At 36.6% G+C, this 13,155-nt stretch overlaps 1 protein-coding gene across 1 annotated transcript; it reads left to right on the top strand.

Moving 5' to 3' along the window:
- The first annotated feature begins 10,431 nt into the window (after positions 1–10,431).
- LOC143908846 (uncharacterized) lies at positions 10,432–11,581 on the top strand. The gene is made up of 2 exons (XM_077426672.1): positions 10,432–11,334; positions 11,444–11,581. Exons 1-2 carry the CDS (start codon positions 11,102–11,104, stop codon positions 11,550–11,552), a joined length of 342 nt encoding a protein of 113 aa, XP_077282798.1. The 5' UTR covers positions 10,432–11,101; the 3' UTR covers positions 11,553–11,581.
- The last annotated feature ends 1,574 nt before the right edge of the window (positions 11,582–13,155 follow it).

Here is a 13,155-nt window from a genome sequence, read left to right as displayed (position 1 = left end):
AAGACAGTTACAAGCACGGTCTTACATACAGATTTTTCAACTCGATAGAATTTCAGTGGTAGGGGTGACTCCAATATCGAAGTCATTTCATGAAGTAGTATAAGGAGACATGACTAGATAGTGTCGAGAAGCAAAAGATGGTCACGAAAAATGTTCCGTGTAGAGGGGAGGTTTGCTGAACGGAATAACTTGCAACATTTCGTCGCCATCTTTCCACCAATAAGTTAGAACGAGAGAAAAGTATATTTGTTTCATTCTAACCTATTGCACTTGCACTTGCTTGCATTAGTTCAAAAGTGTAACGAAAACGAACAGGTTTTATATGTGCAATGTGCAATGTGTGAATCTGTTGGATTGTAAAGGTTACTGATGCAATCGCATTTGGTCAATTCGTCCCAAAAGGACTTAAAAATTGTGGCCGTATCAGGCCGTATTGTGTCATTTTGTGTGACAGAAATCAAGTGCCAGCTTCGTTAAGAGGTAAGGAAGAAGAAGCTTTTATAACCTAAAATTATTTCCATGTAAATTAAATTAAGTAATTATTAATATTTAATTTTGAGCAATATTTTTTTTGTTATTAACAATTAGATTTTGTATATTTTCTAAGTCCAAACACACATTAATATAAATAGTATATTTTTGCTGTATTAATATTTTCAACTTTTTACTCATAATAGATGTTTTACTTTAGATGTCTCAAGTTTAATGCTCTTAATTTTGATTACATTATAGATAAAGTAAATTCTGAAAAAAATGGCCTGTTGCGTTAAAGGATGCAGCAGCAGAGGAGGCAGAAAAGGAGACGAAAAGAAAAGTTTGTTTACACCTCGTACAGTAAGTATTTATATTCAAAGAAGTACTTTGTTTCAAGTTTTTTTTTCAGTTAGAATAAAAAACAGTGAAGCCTATAGCACACACGATGCTTTTTTGCCTGCTAAATTGTTTGCAAGCTCTTGTGCTAGCGAATTGGCAGACAAAATGATTATCAACTCTGTCTATTGATTCGCTAGCACAGGAGCCGGCAAGTAATAAAGCACACAAAATAGCATTGTGTGCTGTAAGCTTAAGAGTATATTTACTTTAAGCATATTCGTTTATTACTGACAGTTCACTGTCAGTACTGAAAATCTATAATGTGCATGACATAAACTATAGATTTACAGTACTGGCAATGAACTGTCAGTAATAAACAAACATGCCTTTTATGTTATTTATTTTATTTCAAAACAAAAATTTAAGTTTTTTTTATAGAATGATATGTTTATCTCATGGTACAATATTATGTGTACAAAAAATGTACAAATAAAAAAAAGTAGTAGAATTTGTGAGTTGCATCTCAAGTCCGAAGATATTATTAAGAAAGATGCATTTTTACAAAAAGAATATAAAACTAAAAAAATTATAAAAACTTGTTTTTTGAAAACATTAATTGTTTATAATTATAATATACATATTATTTATATCTATATTTTTTTGTAAGTTTAATACCAAGTTAAACAAAATGTTTATTTTAGAAACTAAAGCACAATTTTATTTTATAATACAATTATTTTATAATATAATTTGTTTAACATTTATTTAATTTCCAATTTCTTTATAAAAATCATATGTGTATATATATATATATATATATATATATATATATATATATACAGGGTGTCAAAAATAAAAGTAACCACTCGAATAGAGGGGGTAGATTGGGTCAAACTGAAAAGAAAAGTCTCGTACCATTTTGCAAAATTCGCAATAGTTAACGAGTTATTAAATAAAACGTCTGAGCGAATGCGCGCACAAGGAGCGATAGAGGCGGGCCTCGGCGGCTGGCTGGGCTGGCACGGTGCCCGGCGCGCGGCGAGCGGTGGGGGTCGAGAGACGAGCGGCGAGCGGGGCACGGCGCGGCGCGGCGAACGTCGAGCGACTCGATGTTATACACTGCGACGAAAAAGTATTAGAGCCAGCCCATACTAAACTTACGATAATTCCTTCGCGTAAACTGGATTTTCCTTCGCGTAAACGGGATTTTGTAGTAACTTACAATAATTTACTCCGCGTAAACGTAGTAACAGTAGGTAGCACACGTATTGGCTATTGCATAGGCATTGCCGTAACGTCTTACGCCTTAGATAATATTAATTAGTTTAGCTTGAATTATGTGTAATAAAAACATTTAATTTTAGTAAATTTAATTATTTTGCATGTCAAAGTTTACGAGGTTTACCACAAGCCTTACTTTAACTTTTGTTTATGTTATAATAACTTTAATGGTGCGTGTCCACCTGCGAGTAAAACTCTCGAGATGAGTAGCTCTCGAGATTGATTCTCGCAAATAGACATATTCCTAAAGAGTACCTAACGGAGAATGAATCGCAGCTCTCGGCGAGCGAACTTTTCAAGACCTACTCGCAAATCGACACGACGTTATTTTACTCTCGGAGATCAGCTCGCCAAGCTCGAACGCTGTTCGTATTTTGAGAGCTACATGATGACACAAAGGAACTTATTGAATAATGCGGAAATCATGAACCATTGTAGAATACTACTGTGACAGAAATAAAAGTTTTTTTAATTTTTATGTTTTGCGAATAAAGTGCGAAAAATTCATAATTTAAAGAATTAAATAATAATATTTTTAATACATTCTTTTATTACTTGGTCAATAATTAGTTACACTTAATTTTACATACTTTGCACGTTTTAGTTACAGCGTTAAAATTAAATACATTCTTACATCGCGAATTAAGTACATAAAAAAAAAAAAAATTTAATATTTACATGTAAAAATCTAACATCAAGGTATTTCGCAAACAGAAAACTAAATAATAATATCGCACTATGTATTCCATTTCACAATTTGTAAGTCTGTAGAAACTTTTAATTGTTGGGAATCTTCAATCTTAAGCTCTCTAATTTAGAGCAGATCCGACACCTGCGATCAATCCATTGCTTGACCCAGAAGGTCTTTTTGTTGTTATTTAACACCCTTTTTCTTTTTAAAATAGTACAATGTCAGAAAAATTACTCTCAAATGGACAGTGTCAGAATAACTCTCGAGAGCTACTCTGGAGAGTTTTACTCGCAGGTGGACACGCGCCTTAAAACTCTCGAGAATATCTCTCGAGAGTTATTCTGACACTGTCCATTTGAGAATAATTTTTCTGACATTGTATTCTCGCGAGCATCTCGCGGGAATCCGGAGAGTATTCTTTCGGAGAGTTCTCTCAAAACCGTATCCACTTACGTATTTTTTTAGTTGATGTCTGAGAGTGGTGACATCATAATGTCGCGTAAACGAAAAAACTTGCGGTTGCTATAGTGGCTAGCATTATTTTAAAAAGGAAAAGGATGTTAAATAACAACAAAAAGACCTTCTGGGTCAAGCGCAATGGATTGATCGCAGGTGCCGGATGTGCTCTAAATTAGAGAGCTTAAGATTGAAGACTCCCAACAATTAAAAGTTTCTACAGACTTACAAGTTGTGAAGTGGAATACATAGTGCGATATTATTATTTAGTTTTTAGTTTGCGAAATACCTTGATATTAGATTTTTATATGTAAATAATTTTTTTTTTTTTTTTTAATGTATTTAATTCGCGATGTAAAAATGTATTTAATTTCAACACTGTAACTAAAACGTGCAAACTATGTAAAACTAAAGTGTAACTAATTATTGACCAAGTAATTCAAAAATGTATTAAAAATATTCCTACCTAATTCTTTAAATTATGAATTTTTTTCGCACTTTATTCGCAGCACATAAAAATTTTAAATTTTTTTTATTTCTGCACAGTAGTTATAAAGTATCGTTTTCCACAATAGTTCATGATTTCCGCATTGTTTAATAAATTCCTTTATGTCATCAAAGGAACAAACTTTTGCCATCTCGATTTTTACTCTCAACATGTAGCTCTCAAAATACGAACAGCGTCCGAGCTTGGCGAGCTGATCTCCGAGAGTAAAATAACGTCGTGTCGATTTGCAAGTAGGTCTTGACAAGTTCGCTCGCCGAGAGCTGCGATTCATTCTCCGTTAGGTACTCTCCAGGAATATGACTATTTGCGAGAATCAATCTCGAGAGCTACTCTCGAGAGTTTTACTCGCAGGTGCACGCACCATAAGACGTTCTATTTGTTAAAAAATAATTGTATTAAAAGAACTCAAAATAATATTTAATTTCTACATGACATACGCATAAAATGTTAAGTTATCAGTTATCACGTTGACATAAATGTAACATATGAAAATGTTAAGAAAATAATAACATAGTTGTTGTATGTGTATTTTACATTGAAGTAATAATTAAATTTTGGTAACACAAGGAAATTATACACGATTTTTTGCTGCGTACGTGCCGCGTAACGCAACATTCTCGTACGTAATTTCTGTACGTAAGGCGTAAGATACTACGGTAATGTACGTGCGCTGGATCTTAGCCTCTCGCCATGGCAGGAAAATGATACGCTACCATTTCCACACCACCTTGCGGTAGATAGCTTGGTGCGTTTTTTTAATAGTAGTATCCCCGGTAGGCCTAATCCACTCTATTATTTAATGCAAAAATTGTTCGAAGTGCCGTCCTCTCTCTCGTATGCAGAGTTCGGCCCTTCGTACAATATTGCGCGTCGCACGGTGCACCATGTCCGGCGTAATAGTATCGAAGGCCGCAACAATAGCTTCACGTACCTCGTTTTCTCCACCATTACGCCGCTGCTCGATTAGACTTTTTATATGACCCCATACAAAAAAGTCTAATACATTTAAATCTGGCGACCGTGCCGGCCAGGCGATTGGGCCACCACGACCCATCCACCTATCCGGAAAACGCGCGTCTAATATTTCGCGCACTTGACGACTAAAATGAGCCGGAGCTCCGTCGTGTTGAAAAATTAGCTGCGCCCGTACGCGAAGGGGCACATCCGCGAGAAGAACTGGCAATTCATTCTCAATAAAATTGGCATAAATATTGCCAGTTAAACGCGGTGGGAGGAAATATGGACCGATCTGGAAATAATGAATAAAAATGTTTCTTCACTTAAACAACAAGAGAAAATTGCTTTCTTTCTACTTTTACTTACCACTTGATTCCCGATTACTCCCGCCCATACGTTTATGGACCAGCGATATTGAAAATTGCCCTCACGGACGACGTGCGGGTTTTCATCAGACCAATAAACGAAATTCCGGGAATTGAATACGCCGTTTGGTGTAAACGTCGCTTCGTCGGTCCACAGAATGTTATCCGGGAAAGATAAATTCCGTCGGCATTGCGCGAGGAACCCTACGTATGTGTTTTTCCACAGTTTCTAATTATTGTACACTTAAATTACCGCGAATATAAAAAATTGATAATGACAATACCTTCACAAAAGTATATCCGTGGTTCAAGATCTCGCGCTAAAAGCTGTTGCACCCGCTGGTAGTGGTACGGATGCAACCCATTCTCTCGTAAAGTGCGATGCACCTCGTACCGAGAGAGATGATACTCGCATGCTGCACGACGCACGCTGTTGTTCGGATTTTCATAAAATGCGTCGAGTATTCTCTCTTCGTCTCGAACACGACGACGCACCGGTATGTCTCTTCTATTATGCACAAGACAACCTGTCTCACGCAATTTTTGCACAACACGATAAATAGTACGACGTGTTGGATGCACACGCCCGGGAAATCGTTCCGCATACATCCGAGTCGAGGCACGCATTTTTCTGCGCTAGTTAGCAAGCAACTATCACATTTTTATATTCTTGAGAAGAAAATCTTATTGTCGCTATCAAATACCGCGCGAACACTTATCGACTGATCCCGAGATTCCCGCGTATGTTTTTCTTTTGTCTACAGTCGCCGAAAGTCAATTGTTTCTGGCTAGAATCGCCTACACAACAACTTCTTGTGCAGTCGCGTAAACCTTCGCATAGTAATAGACAGCGACAATGCGATTTACTTCGGAGGAATATACGGATATGGTAGTGGCCTACGGGCTAGCAGGTGAAAATACGCGTGCCGCGGCTCGGATATATGCGGAACGATTTCCCGGGCGTGTGCATCCAACACGTCGTACTATTTATCGTGTTGTGCAAAAATTGCGTGAGACAGGTTGTCTTGTGCATAATAGAAGAGACATACCGGTGCGTCGTCGTGTTCGAGACGAAGAGAGAATACTCGACGCATTTTATGAAAATCCGAACAACAGCGTGCGTCGTGCAGCATGCGAGTATCATCTCTCTCGGTACGAGGTGCATCGCACTTTACGAGAGAATGGGTTGCATCCGTACCACTACCAGCGGGTGCAACAGCTTTTAGCGCGAGATCTTGAACCACGGATATACTTTTGTGAAGGTATTGTCATTATCAATTTTTTATATTCGCGGTAATTTAAGTGTACAATAATTAGAAACTGTGGAAAAACACATACGTAGGGTTCCTCGCGCAATGCCGACGGAATTTATCTTTCCCGGATAACATTCTGTGGACCGACGAAGCGACGTTTACACCAAACGGCGTATTCAATTCCCGGAATTTCGTTTATTGGTCTGATGAAAACCCGCACGTCGTCCGTGAGGGCAATTTTCAATATCGCTGGTCCATAAACGTATGGGCGGGAGTAATCGGGAATCAAGTGGTAAGTAAAAGTAGAAAGAAAGCAATTTTCTCTTGTTGTTTAAGTGAAGAAACATTTTTATTCATTATTTCCAGATCGGTCCATATTTCCTCCCACCGCGTTTAACTGGCAATATTTATGCCAATTTTATTGAGAATGAATTGCCAGTTCTTCTCGCGGATGTGCCCCTTCGCGTACGGGCGCAGCTAATTTTTCAACACGACGGAGCTCCGGCTCATTTTAGTCGTCAAGTGCGCGAAATATTAGACGCGCGTTTTCCGGATAGGTGGATGGGTCGTGGTGGCCCAATCGCCTGGCCGGCACGGTCGCCAGATTTAAATGTATTAGACTTTTTTGTATGGGGTCATATAAAAAGTCTAATCGAGCAGCGGCGTAATGGTGGAGAAAACGAGGTACGTGAAGCTATTGTTGCGGCCTTCGATACTATTACGCCGGACATGGTGCACCGTGCGACGCGCAATATTGTACGAAGGGCCGAACTCTGCATACGAGAGAGAGGACGGCACTTCGAACAATTTTTGCATTAAATAATGAGAGTGGATTAGGCCTACCGGGGAAACCACTATTAAAAAAAACGCACCAAGCTATCTACCGCAAGGTGGTGTGGAAATGGTAGCGTATCATTTTCCTGCCATGGCGAGAGGCTAAGATCCAGCGCACGTACATTACCGTAGTATCTTACGCCTTACGTACAGAAATTACGTACGAGAATGTTGCGTTACGCGGCACGTACGCAGCAAAAAATCGTGTATAATTTCCTTGTGTTACCAAAATTTAATTATTACTTCAATGTAAAATACACATACAACAACTATGTTATTATTTTCTTAACATTTTCATATGTTACATTTATGTCAACGTGATAACTGATAACTTAACATTTTATGCGTATGTCATGTAGAAATTAAATATTATTTTGAGTTCTTTTAATACAATTATTTTTTAACAAATAGAACGTCTTATGGTGCGTGCACCTGCGAGTAAAACTCTCGAGAGTAGCTCTCGAGATTGATTCTCGCAAATAGTCATATTCCTGGAGAGTACCTAACGGAGAATGAATCGCAGCTCTCGGCGAGCGAACTTGTCAAGACCTACTTGCAAATCGACACGACGTTATTTTACTCTCGGAGATCAGCTCGCCAAGCTCGGACGCTGTTCGTATTTTGAGAGCTACATGTTGAGAGTAAAAATCGAGATGGCAAAAGTTTGTTCCTTTGATGACATAAAGGAATTTATTAAACAATGCGGAAATCATGAACTATTGTGGAAAACGATACTTTATAACTACTGTGCAGAAATAAAAAAAATTTAAAATTTTTATGTGCTGCGAATAAAGTGCGAAAAAAATTCATAATTTAAAGAATTAGGTAGGAATATTTTTAATACATTTTTGAATTACTTGGTCAATAATTAGTTACACTTTAGTTTTACATAGTTTGCACGTTTTAGTTACAGTGTTGAAATTAAATACATTTTTACATCGCGAATTAAATACATTAAAAAAAAAAAAAAAAATTATTTACATATAAAAATCTAATATCAAGGTATTTCGCAAACTAAAAACTAAATAATAATATCGCACTATGTATTCCACTTCACAACTTGTAAGTCTGTAGAAACTTTTAATTGTTGGGAGTCTTCAATCTTAAGCTCTCTAATTTAGAGCACATCCGGCACCTGCGATCAATCCATTGCGCTTGACCCAGAAGGTCTTTTTGTTGTTATTTAACATCCTTTTCCTTTTTAAAATAATGCTAGCCACTATAGCAACCGCAAGTTTTTTCGTTTACGCGACATTATGATGTCACCACTCTCAGACATCAACTAAAAAAATACGTAAGTGGATACGGTTTTGAGAGAACTCTCCGAAAGAATACTCTCCGGATTCCCGCGAGATGCTCGCGAGAATACAATGTCAGAAAAATTATTCTCAAATGGACAGTGTCAGAATAACTCTCGAGAGATATTCTCGAGAGTTTTAAGGCGCGTGTCCACCTGCGAGTAAAACTCTCCAGAGTAGCTCTCGAGAGTTATTCTGACACTGTCCATTTGAGAGTAATTTTTCTGACATTGTACTATTTTAAAAAGAAAAAGGGTGTTAAATAACAACAAAAAGACCTTCTGGGTCAAGCAATGGATTGATCGCAGGTGTCGGATCTGCTCTAAATTAGAGAGCTTAAGATTGAAGATTCCCAACAATTAAAAGTTTCTACAGACTTACAAATTGTGAAATGGAATACATAGTGCGATATTATTATTTAGTTTTCTGTTTGCGAAATACCTTGATGTTAGATTTTTACATGTAAATATTAAATTTTTTTTTTTTTATGTACTTAATTCGCGATGTAAAAATGTATTTAATTTTAACGCTGTAACTAAAACGTGCAAAGTATGTAAAATTAAGTGTAACTAATTATTGACCAAGTAATAAGAGAATGTATTAAAAATATTATTATTTAATTCTTTAAATCATGAATTTTTCGCACTTTATTCGCAAAACATAAAAATTAAAAAAACTTTTATTTCTGTCACAGTAGTATTCTACAATGGTTCATGATTTCCGCATTATTCAATAAGTTCCTTTGTGTCATCATGTAGCTCTCAAAATACGAACAGCGTTCGAGCTTGGCGAGCTGATCTCCGAGAGTAAAATAACGTCGTGTCGATTTGCGAGTAGGTCTTGAAAAGTTCGCTCGCCGAGAGCTGCGATTCATTCTCCGTTAGGTACTCTTTAGGAATATGTCTATTTGCGAGAATCAATCTCGAGAGCTACTCATCTCGAGAGTTTTACTCGCAGGTGGACACGCACCATTAAAGTTATTATAACATAAACAAAAGTTAAAGTAAGGCTTGTGGTAAACCTCGTAAACTTTGACATGCAAAATAATTAAATTTACTAAAATTAAATGTTTTTATTACACATAATTCAAGCTAAACTAATTAATATTATCTAAGGCGTAAGACGTTACGGCAATGCCTATGCAATAGCCAATACGTGTGCTACCTACTGTTACTACGTTTACGCGGAGTAAATTATTGTAAGTTACTACAAAATCCCGTTTACGCGAAGGAAAATCCCGTTTACGCGAAGGAATTATCGTAAGTTTAGTATGGGCTGGCTCTAATACTTTTTCGTCGCAGTGTATAACATCGAGTCGCTCGACGTTCGCCGCGCCGCGCCGTGCCCCGCTCGCCGCTCGTCTCTCGACCCCCACCGCTCGCCGCGCGCCGGGCACCGTGCCAGCCCAGCCAGCCGCCGAGGCCCGCCTCTATCGCTCTTTGTGCGCGCATTCGCTCAGACGTTTTATTTAATAACTCGTTAACTATTGCGAATTTTGCAAAATGGTACGAGACTTTTCTTTTCAGTTTGACCCAATCTACCCCCTCTATTCGAGTGGTTACTTTTATTTTTGACACCCTGTATACATACACGTAAATATGTATACATAATTTACATTAAAATAACATAATACCTGATATGATACTCTTTGATCTTTCATGATCGTACAAATATAACAATTTCAGTATCTAATATGAATTGAACTATCAAAATAAATATTACATATTACAATTAAATTTACATTTAAGCTATCTTAATTTCACGATTGTTTCTTTTTTCTTATAATTTATCAACAACTTGTAACAATTCATTTAATTCTTCAATATTTACAATTACAATAAATTTTGAAAGAGAATGAATTTCATCATTTATATAAATATTAACCTGTCCATTTGATAAAAAAGCAATTCTTTTTTTTACACTATAATCACTTTCTACTTTTTGGAAATCAAAAAATTTTTCATTTCCTCTTGAATAATTCCACTCTGTAGACGGAAGAGTTATCAACTCCAAATTATCTTGCAAATATTTAAAATATATATGTCTATTCTTATGTTCCATTGTGTTTTATTCTTAAGTTCCTTATGTTTCTCTACTTGTATCCGGGATTCGTCTTTCTGAAATATATTTAATTATATTATTTTAATTAAGGTAAACGTATTTTTAAATTATATATTTCATTTTAATTTTAACATTTATTTTTGCTTATTTATAATTATATAATATATACTTACGCGTATTATTATTTATTTTAGTATAGACCCAATGAAAAACGTTTTTATACGTTTATAAAATATTATATTTACTTATGAAACACATTTCTGATATATTTTACATTTATTACCGTATACACGTGTGATCATGTGTTTCTAACCTTTTCGTGTCTCAACAGCTGTCACAATTTCATGATGGCGACGAAATGTTGCAAGCTATTCCATTTAGCGAACATTCCTCCATACGGAACATTTTTTGTGACCACTTCGTGACTACGGAGTCATGTCTCCTTATACTACTTCATGAGTCATTTCTTGTGGTGTCGCTGCTATCGAGGGATGTCGATTTGACACGCGATTTGAAATACATAACCTGTGTTGTCATTGCGTTAAATAGTTCGTCACAGTGCACGCGTTCTATAATTTGACGTAATGACAAAACCGTGCATTGTACCCAAATGCAAAACAGGCTTTAAAAGCCTGAAAATAAAACGGTCGGTTTTTAAAGTGCCAACGCATAGTGAACGGCTCAAAAAATGGCAAGCCGCGATACCTAGCAAGAAACTGACGTCTTCGCATTATGTTTGTGAGAAACATTTTGAAGAGAAATATATATTCTCAGAAAGTACGTCAAGCATGATGCGAACGGGAAAGTTATTGCAGAGGTAAGTTCTAGTTTCCTTAATTTATTTTAATTTATTTTAATTCATTTTTTGCAATTCATTGCTCACAAAACCGAATGCTGTACGTTTTATTTTTGTTTTACTGTTGAAGATTGCATATAAACATCCTCGTCTACACGAATCAGCCGTTCCAACCATATTCGAGAACAATGAGCAAACTGTCGAGTCAATACAAGAGTCTGACATCGTCAATGCTTTAGGGAATCAAGTTGCAGCGTCTCCAATACATAATTCGTCTAATGTTACTGTTGCGAATGAATCATCGATTTTGGAAGTCGAAGCAGTAACTGGATTTATTGATCTGCCAATTGATATTGTCGCTAAAGGTGTATATTGCATAATATTTTATTTCAAATAAATCAACATTTATATATTGGACTTTTATTACAGAAGTAGCAACCGATTTTGCTACAAATATCGCAAATAGGCCAATTGCTGCAGAAACTCCAGTTCTGGCGACTCATGGCACAACTTTTAACATTTCATCAGTCACTGTCACCGAAAGTAAGTTTTATGAATAAAAAAAAGAACTATATATACTTTAAAACATTTATTTAGTCAATACATAGCACATACTATGTAAATTTTTCATGGCTATACTGCTATTAAAAGCTACGCATCTTGACATGTATTAAAATATTTAAAAACTACAGAAGAAACTTATCTTATAGTTCCTTATGTCATCCTCGTTTTCATCGTCGCATTGTTCTTGCCAAAAATGTGTCACGTGATCGATTGTTTGTATTTTTGCAGATGAATCAAGTGCACATCTCGACAACAGCGGAGGCTCTTTTACTACGCTACCTACGCCGTGGATTGTTGGTCAGTTAACCACACAACCAGATCAGGGCTTGGTATTTTGGTATTCAATAACGACAAAAAAACAAAATATCAACACTCCGGTAATTCAAAAATATGTAACCCTCGACGAGCAAAAAAATCTACGTTATTACGTATATGGAAACCTCGTTAATGCTGATGCAACGAATCTCGTGCAAAAATTAGACAACGTGGCAATGCTCCCAAGTATTTTGATCAACTTCCAATCCATGAGGCTGTGTTGTGGCATAGGCGAAGTTAATGTCCATTTTATGCAAGCAAAGGATGCATTCAAAAATTATATTGATCAGTGGCATCACCGAGAATGTTCTCTACTGTGTACAAAAAGAAGATGCGATTCTTGTTGTAAGTTGAGAAACAAGGTCCTGCAAAAGGAAAGAAGATCAAAAAATCCGCATTATAAAAATCGAATCTGTGGCTTGTCAAACCTAGTTGACGAATATAAATTACAAGCGATTCGGAAAAAAATGTTTCGCGAGAGACGTGAGAAAAACCGAGCAAAATATCGACTTTCGACATTGAAGGAGTTACTGAAAGCCAAAGAACTCGAAATTGCTGCGATGGGAGATTCTACGCTGGAGAAGAGATGCTCAGAGTTGTCTGTCCCAATGGCTCAAAAAATAGCCATAAAAGAAATCATTGCAGCCGCATCAAAGAAAGATCCGAAAGGTAGACGTTATACCGAAGATTGGCTCATGTTATGCATGTTAATAAACATACGGTCACCTGGGTACTATGAGTTTTTGCGAAAGAATAATGTTATGCCACTACCGTGTACACGAACAATTCGAGGTTACTTCTCTCTGATCAACACGAAATGTGGATTTGACAAAGATTTTGGCCAACTTCTCACAAAACACTTTAACACCAAAACACCAATGCAACGTCACGGGGTACTTTTGCTAGATGAGATTAATCTCAGAAAGTCTATTGCCGTCTGTTCGAAAAATCTGACTTACGTTG

This window comes from Temnothorax americanus, unplaced genomic scaffold, assembly GCF_048541705.1.
Source record: "Temnothorax americanus isolate GAGA-0224 unplaced genomic scaffold, ASM4854170v1 Scaffold117, whole genome shotgun sequence".
Lineage (NCBI taxonomy): Eukaryota > Metazoa > Arthropoda > Insecta > Hymenoptera > Formicidae > Temnothorax > Temnothorax americanus.
This window is presented reverse-complemented; position numbering and strand designations above follow the sequence as displayed.